Raw genomic sequence first — 12,500 nt, 5'->3', positions numbered from 1 at the left:
TTGTTAATTTATTGTATTTATTTATCTGTTTATACAAAGGGCTACATAGTAAGAGCATGTCGACAGGAGACCTTTTGGTCCATAACTAGGTCGGATAGGAAAAAAAAAATAGATAATGATAAATGATAAATATATAAATAATAAATCATAATAGAAAAATAAATAACTAGTAGTAATCTATGATATATAAGAATTGTATAAATAATAGAAATAAACAGATAATAAGTAATAAATAATGATAAATAGATAAAATATAATAGAATAAATGGCAGGTTAAATACCTGCTATTTATTCTATTTTAATAGATATTAAAACTTTGAACTATACTACATTGCACTTCCTCTGCAGGAAGTTTATTCCATTCATTTACTACACGGTTGGCGAAGTTGTTCCTACCAACTTGCAAATTAAATCTACTTCCTGACAATTTGAAACCATTAGTTATTGTTTGATACACATTTAGTGTGAACATTTCATCACTTTTGATTTTGTCAATTCCTTTAGATTCTTAAAGACCTGTATCAAATCTCCTGTGTCTACCCTTTTTAGGGAAAATAGATTGATAAATTCTAGTCGATTTTCGTGTGATTTATTTCTGATATTTGGAATCAGTTTTGTGGCTTGCCGTTTCACTTTTTTTTAATGTCAATATCTTTGATGAGATTCGGTGACCATGCGGAAACAGCATATTCCAAATGTGGACGAACTAACGATTTATATAGCTTGTTAATGACAGATGGGATTTTAGAATAAAAAGGTCGCCCAATCAATCCTAAAAACCTATTTGTTTTCTCTGTGGCGGAAATACACTGCTTAGATGATTTGAGATCATTACTGATAATTACGCCGTGATCCTATTCACTACCCACTTTTGTTAACGAATTTCTTGTGATCGTACTTATTGTTATTTTCACCGATGTGCATAGCCTAATATCTATTTGTGTTAAATCTTATTAGCCAATTTTTAGACCATGGCTGTAGTTTATTCAAATCTTCTTGAATATATAATTGGTTTAAGTGATCATTTGCCATTCCGCACGTTTTTGTATCATCAGCAAATTTGGAGACAACAGATTTCAGTCCGTGGTCTATATAATCTATATATGATATGAATAGAAGTGGCCCAAGAACGGAACCTAGAGAAACTCCACTCGTAACATTTTTCCATCTAGAAGTTTTGCCATTTAGAACAACTCTCTTTTTACGATTGTTTAACCAATTACTAGTGCAGCTTAATTGGCTACCACTTATTCCGTGTGAAGCTAATTTAGCAAGTAGTCTTTCATGCGGGACGGTTTCAAAAGCCTTCTCCAAGTCCAGATACATTAAATATATATTGTTCCTTTTGTCATAATTTGAGATGACCGTGTTGTAGAATTCGAGTTGGTTAGTCACGCAAGAACGTTTATTTCTGAATCTATGCTGCCTGTCATTAAATAGTTACTTTCTAAATGGTGTTCGATGGCATCATCTTTTTATTCATTTATCTATTTATTCACTTACTTATTAATTGATTACTTAATTCATTTATACATTCACTTATTTATCTATATATCAGTTCGTCTATCTATTGATCAATTTGTTCAGTTATGAGTAGATAGATAGGTAAATAGATAGGCAAATAGATAAATGAGTATATATTAATCACTTGATTTAGTAGGTAATTAACTATTTGATTAACTAAATTATTGATTGATACATGTAGGTGCTCATTTACGTATTAATCAGCTCATTCATTCATCCGTTTATCTATAACTTGTTTATCTTTAGACAAAGCAACCCCCATTCATACCGAGAACTAAGGGTGTGTCAGAGATAAACAAATGTGTGCAATGCCTCAGCTTGAGAGTCGTCGATTCTATTTCAACTTACCCCACCATTTCAGTGTTATTATTCATAGCGTGATCGGAGGCGTGTTGGTGTAGCAAGGTCATGCCTTGAAGCTTCGTTCTCTCTAGAATTCACGTACCATAAGTCATTGTCTTTACTAATATTGTCACCCCGCTAGAACTTGAATTATGGAAATATAACATTATTAATACTGTTACGTCTCTCATATCTATGTGTAAATGTCTGTAAATATTAGTACTATTATTCTATAAAGTTTAAATTGTAATATATAAGCCTAATTAATGTTAATGCTATTAAACTCTGTATTCTGTCCTTCTTGCATAAAGAATTATGTTTCACTGCCAAGACAGCGGATTTATTCGTGTATACCTTGCATTATAATTTCAATAATCAGTTCCTAGAAAATTGAAGTTTGAATAATTCCATTCTCTCACTGAAGTGTACCTTTACCATTGTGTAGTAACCTAACACTACACTGGTTTCGTATTCGTTTAGTCGTGGGTTCGAAACTCGCACTTCTTTCTAATTCCTAGCAGTGGCAATTACCCGTCCCAACAGTCTAAACACATAGGGCAACCTGTGACGACTTGGGTTGTACCAGCCTGAAGGTGTTTAGGTCTATTACAGACGTCATGGCCACAGTTCATGTATACCTGACCTGAAGGGAATCGTCTGTCATCAACTGAAATAAAATCATTGACAGCTTTGATGTCTTATGACTTTAGTATCTGTTGTTGGGTGATTTTTGTTTCATAGTTATCTGATAGACTCTGGATTAGATTTCTTTTTTATTTAGTTTCAATACCTAACACTCTGGATTAACATTTTTTTTTTTTAGTTTCAATACCTAACAGCCGTTAAGCAATAATTCAGCCAAACTATATTTAGTTAGATATAACTAATTCGTTCTAACATGCAGCGAAGGGTTGATTACGAATTTTACCAAGGCGCTGTCCACACTAGCGGTTTGAATCGTACGGGAACCGCATAGTCAAGGAAAAACTGCGCAGTTGTGTCTGAACATAAGAACATAAGAATGGAGACTACAAGAGACCATAAGGCCTACACTAGGCGGCTCCATGTCCATTACCACCTATCATCCCCCATCCATAATGTTGTCGCCTCCATTGTAATTGGACCGGCGGTTAAAACCACAAGTATGAACATGGTCTTAGTGCGGAATGTGTTTCAGTGTACAGCACGGGTCAGTAAATGAGTCATAACAGCCTCAGTGCGTCGACGTGCTTCATTCCCCTTATCTTAGGAAATACAGGAAACTTGACTCAGCTCAGTATAACAGTGCCGGTTCAGAAGGGTATATCCATCGGTTAAAGCCTTCTTCAGGCTAGAGGTTGCCTATTGTACATCAAATCGTCTTTTCTTAGAACAAACTAAGATGTGCCACCTTGATTAAAGTGCTTCAGTTTATCTGCTTACCTTATCAGCAGTGCGTAACGTTGCGTAATGTTGTAGGTCTGCGCAGGTGGTGTGGGAGATTGAAGTCTTGGTTCAAAGAAATTAATTACAAGCGGCCAAAGGCCTTCTTGAAACACTCTACTCCCCTAAAAAAAAAAAAAAAAAAAAAAAATCTGCCGCTAAGGGCTGAGGCACACTTTAAATCATCCATCAATACATCATCACCAATTGGGGGCATACGCCAGGGAGCGCGTTGCTTCATTTACACTCCGGCGTTAGTCCCCACGGTCTCTCCGAGCAATCTCCCATGCATGCGCCCTTCCATCCCACTCCAAACAGCTCTCGACAGTTTCGATCAACCAACCCTAGCCATGGATTCTGTAGGCGTCGTCCCCTTCGTCTCCTCCTCCATCGAGGGTTGTCTCTTGAGGTGGGGACCTTATGAATAGGATCAACATCAGGCCACATGGCCATATAACCGGAGTTGACGTTCACGAATTATACAGGTAATTGGCCTAAAGTGAGTCTCACAGTATAGTCTCTGGTTTGATACGAAGTCATTCCAGCGATACTCCATGATTCTCGGAAGGCATTTAGTACCAATGTGTAAGAGGCCGGTAGTGTACGAATGGAAATGAGCTAGGGCATTAGAATAATTCAGACTCGACGCCTGCTCGAGGGCGATGTTATGTCTATGTGAGGGCGACGTTTTGTCTATGTAAACACACCGACGGTGGTGACTGTTTTATAATCGATGTGTAATCAAACTCTGTAAGCGCAGGTTAGCTTCGTTTGACTAATGCTGAGATAAACAATTTTGCTAGTGGCATTGTAATGGCTTTCCGGATTGGTGCAAGGTGGAGAAGGAGGAAAAAACTATTGGTGCATGAATTCAAAGTCACGCCCATAAGGAGTGACATTTATTTGAAACGTCACTGGAGATTGGATTAGAAAAATTAGTGACGTCAGACGAAGGTAGCTTAGCGTAGGATACGGGATCTCGTCAGAGGGTGTAGGGAGAAGATATAGAGAAAGTGTGGAGAGAGGATCAGGAGGCGATGTAGAGACGAGAGAAAAGAGATCCCGAGTGTAAGCAGAAGGTGAAATTACAGTGAAAGAAGAAAGAAAATTCACCACCCTTTTGTTAACCCAAAGGACGAGAGAACTAGGCACGGGGCCTAGAAAATAGTGAGACTACAGGAAAAGAAGGCAAGGGGCCTTGAGACGAGTGATATTACAAGTCAAATTTAAGTGACAGTGGTGACAAGGGGTGGTGAAACAATGGCATCAAGAACCCCTTTTCAAGTCAGCATTTAATATCAATGTCTCACAGCCGTACATGAAGACAAGGAGCACAAGTGACTTGATGATTCGAATTTTAGCCCTCCTACATAAATAACGACAACGGCATGTACTCTGGTTGAGAGTCCAAAACACCATGGGCAATGCCAATCCTTCGAAGTATTTCCTAACATGACCCACCACTGTTATGCGCTACACTCCCAGGGTACGTAAAGCTTTCCAAGACCTCACTGTTCTCGCCACTTGCATGGACAGATTGAACTGTGTCATCTAGTATGCCCCCAAATTCCTGAACCTTGGTCTTAGGCCAGGAGACCTGAAGTCCAAGCGGTGTCCCCTCCATGTGCAGCGAATCGAGGGCTGCAAGCAGGACTTCCAACGACTACGCAAGGATGACAGCATCATCAGCAAACATAAAGTCAGTGACCTTGGTGTTGCCAATAGATGCTTTGCAACGACACTGATCGACAACTATGCCAAATATCCAGTCCATGCAGGTGTTGAAAAGTGTTGTGGCGAGAGCACACCCTTTCCTTACTCCTGAATTAACTGGAAAGAAGCTAGACATGACTCCTCCATACTTTACAGCAAACTCTATCCCAGAGTATAAGCTAGATATCAGGTCAATAATCATTGCAGGAATCTTATGGATTCGCAAAAGATCCCAAAGCACTCCACGATACACCGAGTCAAACGCCTTCTTGAAATCAACATAAGCTGCAAGAAACCCCTGTTGAAACTCACGTCGTCGCTCCAGAATATGAAGCACTAGGATCCTCCGATCAGTTGTTGATTTACCTGTCATTAGCCTAGACTGATCAGGCCTCTGAAAGTTTAGCAGGTGTGAACAAACCCATGTCTTTCTATGGACTGAGAATGGAGCCATATTGTCCTTCCATACCACCGTGTCTATGAAAGTCAATCTATCTTTCACCTTGTGTTCCACTAAATGTCCTGTTCAACTTCATTCAATCTTAGCCTGTCGTCTAGATAGTATCTTTCTTAGCAATGACGAGGACATAACCTACACATCGTAGTAATCGTGTCCTGACCCCATTGTCTTTATTACATATTTCTTCTCTAAAGCCTCTAAGTATAGTATAGCCAAAACCACACTGAGGGGGCTACCCATTGCAAGTCCCCGATGGTGACTGTGAAATACGGAAGGCCCAATGTATACACGTAGAGATAATCATTTCAAATGATCCTCCTTTAATTTTTCCATGTTTCTATCCATCTCTTTTGCCGCCATCAACGCCCCTCCTTGGTGAAAAAAGCTGTGACAACGTAGCGAGCAATAATCTTTTGTGGGGAGATCTGTATCAATAAACTGAGGTCGGTGAACATCGCACATTTGAAAAATTAAAATTCGTTATCAGCCAACATGAAAGTTGTTAAAAGTACCACTAGACTGAAAATATTTCTTAATCTTATCGGAAGCCTTCGAGGAAAGGTATCATTGTGATAGCTTTGAACGCCTCAACATGGTAACATAATAAAACCGTCTGGTGGCAGCATGTGTGAGGTAATAAGGAAAGCAAGAGATTATTCAAAAGGGATTATCCATTTCACCGATCGCAGGGTTCTACCTAAGGTGAATAAAATTGCCTGAGGACAACCAGGATAACACATAAGCGACCATAGTTGTGATTACCGTGTTGCCTTCGGCGACGCGTGGTACACTTGAAGAAGATTGTTCTGGCTAAGGACAGGAGACAATTGCATGCAGCTGAAGGGGGCGATCTCCATCCTGCTGGGGGCCCGATCATTGTAAACCTCCTTCGGGTTGGGGGTCAACTCATTTCGCCAGGATTTCGGCTCTCAAGCATTATTTTGGTTGTCCCAAAATCAACCATTTCTGTACAGATGGTTTGATGCCTTTGTTGCCTCGAGTTTCGCTGACCGGAAACCCGAAGTCCCTTAACATCTGGTAATGGTCCGCGAAAGTCTATTTATGTAAAGTTATATTACAAAGCCCAAATTTTGAAAATGAATACAAACATGCTAATTTCTCTTTAAATCGCTGCATGGAATATACGAAATGAAAAGTAACAAAATAATGATAACATACTGCTGCAGTAATAGTTATTAGTAGGATGAAATATACTTGAAGAACTTGTTTTTCTTTTAGATATCATAGAGCTTTTTGAACTTCCATAATCACTAAACTTTTCGGATTTGTTCACATTTGGGTCAATTTACTTCTGTTCCCCGATCACTGAATTAAGCAGATTCATACGCGATATATTGCATCTTTTCTCTCATCCGGCCTCGTTAGAGACCAGAAGTTCCCCCGGTCGAGTTGTTTGTCCAAAACAGTGACTTGTAGCAAGGAGAGACCAAACAGTGCCAATATATAAACAAATTTATTTACAGGTATAAAATGGAACAATAATTTATTTACAAGATGTACAGGTTCACCTCAAATAAATGAGGTGTCTTAGAGTACAGACTTGATATTCACAGAGTAAACTTGTTATATACAAACATCTCATGCAAAAAAAAAAGTTTGATTAACTGTACTTAGAAAAGATGATGTGTAAATGAATTGAATAATACCGATGTGAATACAACGGAGGAGGGTTTCAGGGTCGAAACGGGTCCTTGGCCTTCGAGCCGAAGAAAGTACAATAGTCTCGGCTTCTTCCTGACCCTCCGAAATGCACATAAGACAGCACCATTAGCGGGAGTCTAACTGCGTCACTGGCGACCTATTGGTCCATGCGTCCCCGTCACAGTTAGGAAATTATCACTAATTGCAAAATGATGATGGTTACTCTTGTAATGATGATAATGTGGATGGTGATGGTAATGATGACGATGACCGTGATGAAGACGACAAAGACGGCAGTGGTGACAGTGGTAGTGGTGGTGATGAGGGGTGATGATGTCGGTGGTGGAGAGTGGGGATGGTGATGTCGATGAATCTAAATCTGAACAAAAAACTACAAAAAAATGGCACTTGCGAATTGTCCCTCGACGTCAAACTCCAGTTGGAGGCTGAGCACTAGTACTGGAGGCCGAGGTACAGTTAATCAATCTGCCAGTCAATCAATCAACCAATTAATCAATCTGTTGTCTCGAATATTTCCTGCAGGAGATCCCCGGCCATCAAAAATCCGGGTACAGACACTTGGTTGCCCCATAACTCACTCGGGGGATCGTTTGAGTGAACTTGAACTTGTTCCGGAAACCAGGCACGGGCCCCACGGGGCCGCACGCTAGGATTGGTATAAGGAAAGGTACAGTTGCGGCCTAAAGTCTTAAACCATACTATGGATGTCACATTATTTTCGGTTAACGAAAGCAAGAGAATGTTCCCAAGACATTGTACCTCTAGAAATCAAACCACTACTTGAAGCTGGAGTGTTAATTAACCCTTCAACAAACAGAAAGACTTGTAGCGCTTTTTCTTGGTCTTTACCATACAAATAACAACTCGGCCTTTAGTAGTAGCTCGGCCTCAACCTTAGGGTTGTCTACTACAAGGAGCTGAAATCGTAGGTAAAACCTGCCACTTGAGGCTGCCTTCCTCTCTTTGAAGGGTCAGTTACTTGGTTGAGATTGAGTGACCATTGATGGTAAGCTCCTACCCGAAGTCGAGTTCACCCTTGTGGCTTCGTTGGTAAAGGAGCACATCTTATACTTAAAGGAGGAAGGGAATAATGCCCTAAAGTGTCTTGAACACAAACCGTGTCACTATAAATCTAAATTATAATCTTATTCCGAGGGCAACGTTCCTACGAAAGGAATGTATAAAAACTCTGCTTATATAGTTATATACATGTGTGTGTGTGCGTGTATATACAAATGCATATATATGCATACATATACATGTACACATGTACATGATATATGGATACATAAGTATGCAGTATGTATATACATATGTATAAACATACTTGAAAATATACATATGCAATAGTTATTTAATATATTCAAAGGTATATATACATGCATACATATACATGTACATATGCATATAACATATGGACACATATGCATGCAGTATGTATATACATATATGTATGGACATACTTGCAACAATACATATGCAATAATTATTTAACATATAATACGTCTATTATTGTAAAATCTAATTGATCGATCAATTTGTGGAAAGGTTGATTGCGAACTCAACTGAGATCACGGGGTTGTAGCCACTTTGAGCACTTCTTAATTTAACCATTCTCTACGAAGACGCCCTTCACAGACAACTTCTTTCCTTCGTGCTGAAGGTAGTAAATTCAATACTTATTTCACGAGAGAAAGAAGTTCGAGTTTTTTATATAATCTTACCACAAACTTGACAAGAGATACTAAATTTACGCTCCTCCAACGTCTCAAATTTATTTAGGGAATCTTCGCTGCCTTTTCCTTCCTACAGTCTTACATTTGGCGTCTCTGAAGGGCACCCAAGAGGCACATGGAGGTACGGAAAGACACAGAGAGGCACAAGAAGGCACATAAGGGCTCCAGGAGTCATCAAAAAAAGAAACGAACGCCTTCTGCGTCGCCGACAGAGACAGATCACAGCTCGGTTTACATCTTCAAGTCTTTTGTTTGTACATTAATTTGTCTTTCCTCTGACTGAGACGTGGCTGTCGTCTGGCTAATATCTCTGCGACAGCCACGTCTACGAAGGGCCTCTAGTGGGGTCTGCAGGCTCCTACAGGACTTAGAGGTCCTCTAGCAGGGTTTGAGGATCTTTGCAGAAGTGGAAAAAGCCTCCAGTAGGGTTTGGCTTAGAGACCTTCCACGTTCGTTTTTAGCGGACCCTTGCAGGGCTTGGAGATCATCACCGTGTTGGGTTTTAGGAGACCTCTGCAGGGTTTGGAGATCCTCCCTGTTTAGTCTTTAGGGATCCCTGCTGAGCTTGGAGACCCTTCATGTTGGGTTTTAGGGGACCCCCCTGCAAGGCTCTGAGGCACAAATCAGGACTTGGGGGCACATGATAAGGGCCTAGGTAACCTTGGGGCTTCTGGAACCCTTGCAGGTCTTACTTTGCGTAAGGTGAGACCCCCCGATTGCACGTCACAGCGTCCTCGTCCAGTCACGTGACACACGACGGTGACCTCACGCCCCCTACACCATCGTAACGTTCCTCACCCGCTTCTCGCTGCTGGAGACGGAAGGCGTCGAACTCTGAGAGTCGGCACGCCCTTCGTACACGGTCATGGGCTGTGGGCTGTAGTGGACCTTGGGCTTGGGCGGAATGGGTGGAGGAACCTTGGGGGACCTGAGGGAGGAGTCGTAGGAAGGGTAGTGGTTTGCCGGGTAGGCTGGGGGTCCGTGGGAAGGCAGCATGTCGCAGCTGACGGAGAGGAAGGAGTCTGAGGGTTGTGAACTCATGTAGGACCTCGCTTCGACTCCAGGTGCTGGGTAGAGTTCGGTGGGCGTTGCCGGGTATCCGTCACCTGAGGGCGGGTACCCGCCGTCCCTGTGGTAGGGTTCTGGGTACCCTGCGGTGCGGTACTGGTACTGGTTGGCATCGTTGTAATAGTCGTTCGGGTCGGAGGAACCGTAGCTCTTCTTCGAGGCCGTGGTGTGGTCGGAGTTGTTGTCGGACCTTCCGGAGACGCTGTATCGGCGGTCATGGGAACTGAGGAGCTGGGAAGCAGACCAAGACTCCATAGGACTAATGTACTCCTTCTTCGTCTTGACATCATCGTTCGGGTTAGGGAAGTCAGTTCCCTTGGAGGCCACGGTGACAGTGACGCTGTAGTTGTCTTGGGCTTCCTGGGCCTTCTTGGCTGCAGCAGTCTTCCTCTGACGGCGGTGGACGGCCGTGCAGTAGCAGACGATGATGATGACGAAAAGGAGGAACCCACCAATGCAGCCGAAGAGGAGAGCCAGCTGACGGGTGTCCAGAGACGCAAGAACGGGTTCGGCGGGTCCTTCGTGGACTTCGGAGGAGTTGATGGGCGACGAAGGGGATGGGGTAGGAACCGCCGGCGGGAGGGTGGTGGGCGGAGAGGGAACGTAGATAAGAACGAGGTTGCTCATCGGGGCAGTGTTCCCTACCTCATCCACCGCGTACATTCCAACGTAGCTGACGGTATCGTACGTATCCCAAACGACGGTGTGGGACTGAGAGGACCCAGCACGCTGGGGTACCGTCCAGTCCTCCAGCTGGAAAGCCCGGCCCTCCTCGGACAGTAGGTCTTGGGCGTGATCGGACCAGATGACCTCGTAGCGGTCGGCTGACCCGAAGTCCAGGTCTCCTCCGGGAGAAGTCCAGGTGAACATCACCCGGTTCGTGGAGTCTGGGAGAAGGGAAGCCCGGAGGTCGACGATCCGGGCCGGGGGGATGACGTCACTCGTGGCGCCGGAGCCGACGACGTCGACGAGACCGACGCGGAGGTGCCGGAGGAATCGGGTCTCCCCGACAAGACCCTCCACGTGCATGGCGATGCTGTACTTGCCCACGCCAAGGTTTGGTACGTAGCGTGAGTGGACACCGTCAGTGGCTGCTATGTCGGGACCTGAGGAAAAAAGAAATGTTTGTATATCGCCAAAGAAGAAGAAGAAGAAAAAGAAAAAACAGGAGCTATTTCTCTGTCTAAGCCAGTGGTTCTCAACCTTTTCTTAGGCTATGCCCCACCCACCTTTAAAATCCTGATGTCCCCCCATGTAGTGGTATATAAACAATGCTTATAATTTGAAAAATAATAACTCCCCTTAAGCTAAAAAGCATAAAACCTTGTTTTAAAACCACTTCAAAAGAACAAGGCATCAGTGAAAAATAAAAAACAAAACAAATTCAATAAAATAAGAATAAAAATATTTGACCCAGAGTTCCTCAGTTGCCCTCAATTGCCCTCTTTAAAAATCATATTGCCCACCTTAAAAACTGAATTGCCCACCTGTGGGGCTTACGCCCCACGTTGAGAAGCACTGGTCTAAACCTATTGACTTTGACCTATACCCAAATTAATGTCTTACTCGTTTTCATTCTGTATCCAGTTTATTCTTTATGTGGTTTATTTACTTTTTGTATTTCTGAAACTTTGCATGGTTTTGACCTCAAAGTCGTCATACAGTTACTCTTTACATTTTATTTTGAATTTACCAATGTGGCTCGGTATGTAAATCTTATATGTTTCTCTAATTGGATTAAAATAACATCACTTTATAATCTGTTTAAGCATGCGGTAGCCAGTCACAGGGCAAGAAGAGACGTGGAGATATATTTCTATTAACCGAAAGAACAGATCATAGCATGTTTATTTATGCCTTCGAATATTGTCCTTGTTAAACTTAGAGACCACAGAGCACACAGACCATAAGACACTAACAAAGTGATCCTTCCTAAATTAGAGAAATACGGTAGTGGTCTTGAAATGACTTACTTGTGAGGCCGTTGTCGTAGAGCCTGATGGCGATGGGAGAGTGAGAGGTCCCGTTCTGCGTGAAGCCGAGTTTGGTAATCTTGGCAGTGACCGTGACCCCTTCCATAGGGGCGATGCCCCTGCGGACTTCCGCGTAGAGCGCCAGGGGCCGCGAGATGTCCGTTGCGTTGACTTCGCCTTTGGGGTGGCTTGTCCACGCTCTCACGTTCATCCGAGCGTCCCCGTGTCTGGGCCGCGAGGTCACCTGGACGAAGAGGGCCTGGTGAGAGTCTGCCCGGTTCTCGACCTTGTACCTCCAGAGGCCCGGTTGCACTTGGGCGTCGTTGAGGTGGACCGTGATCATGTTGATGTTCGCGTCCTCCTTCTGCATGTTAGCCGTGTCGATGACTTGCCCGTTGGGGTTTTCCAGGTGGATCAGGTTCCCGACGTGGGTGACGTCGTAGTAGAAGATAGCGAAAGTGGTGTCAGGCCCCAGACTCGAGTCGACCATGAAACTGCCCTGCGACACCTGAAGGAGGCCGCCTGGGTGTTCCTCTGAGTGGACCTTGACAGGAAGGGAACCAGGGGCGGTCTCTGTCA

At 43.2% G+C, this 12,500-nt stretch overlaps 1 protein-coding gene across 1 annotated transcript in view; it reads right to left on the bottom strand.

Moving 5' to 3' along the window:
• Positions 1-6,920: 6,920 nt before the first annotated feature.
• The window catches only part of LOC143031866 (calcium-activated chloride channel regulator 1-like), a 164,512-nt gene continuing 158,932 nt past the window's right edge, over positions 6,921-12,500 (bottom strand). Inside the window, exons 6-7 of the mRNA XM_076196225.1 lie at positions 11,922-12,500; positions 6,921-11,054 (exon numbers count right to left, since the gene is read on the bottom strand). The exon at positions 11,922-12,500 is cut by the window's right edge and continues 535 nt beyond it. Of these exons, the coding sequence (XP_076052340.1) occupies positions 9,655-11,054; positions 11,922-12,500 (1,979 nt within the window). The 3' untranslated portion in view covers positions 6,921-9,654. The remainder of the gene's footprint in view (positions 11,055-11,921) is intronic.

Source organism: Oratosquilla oratoria, chromosome 1 (assembly GCF_046742065.1).
Source record: "Oratosquilla oratoria isolate Oo_2021 chromosome 1, ASM4674206v1, whole genome shotgun sequence".
NCBI classification, from domain to species: Eukaryota; Metazoa; Arthropoda; class Malacostraca; order Stomatopoda; family Squillidae; genus Oratosquilla; species Oratosquilla oratoria.
The sequence above is the reverse complement of the archived record's forward strand: the minus strand, read 5'-3'. Positions and strand labels throughout refer to the sequence as shown.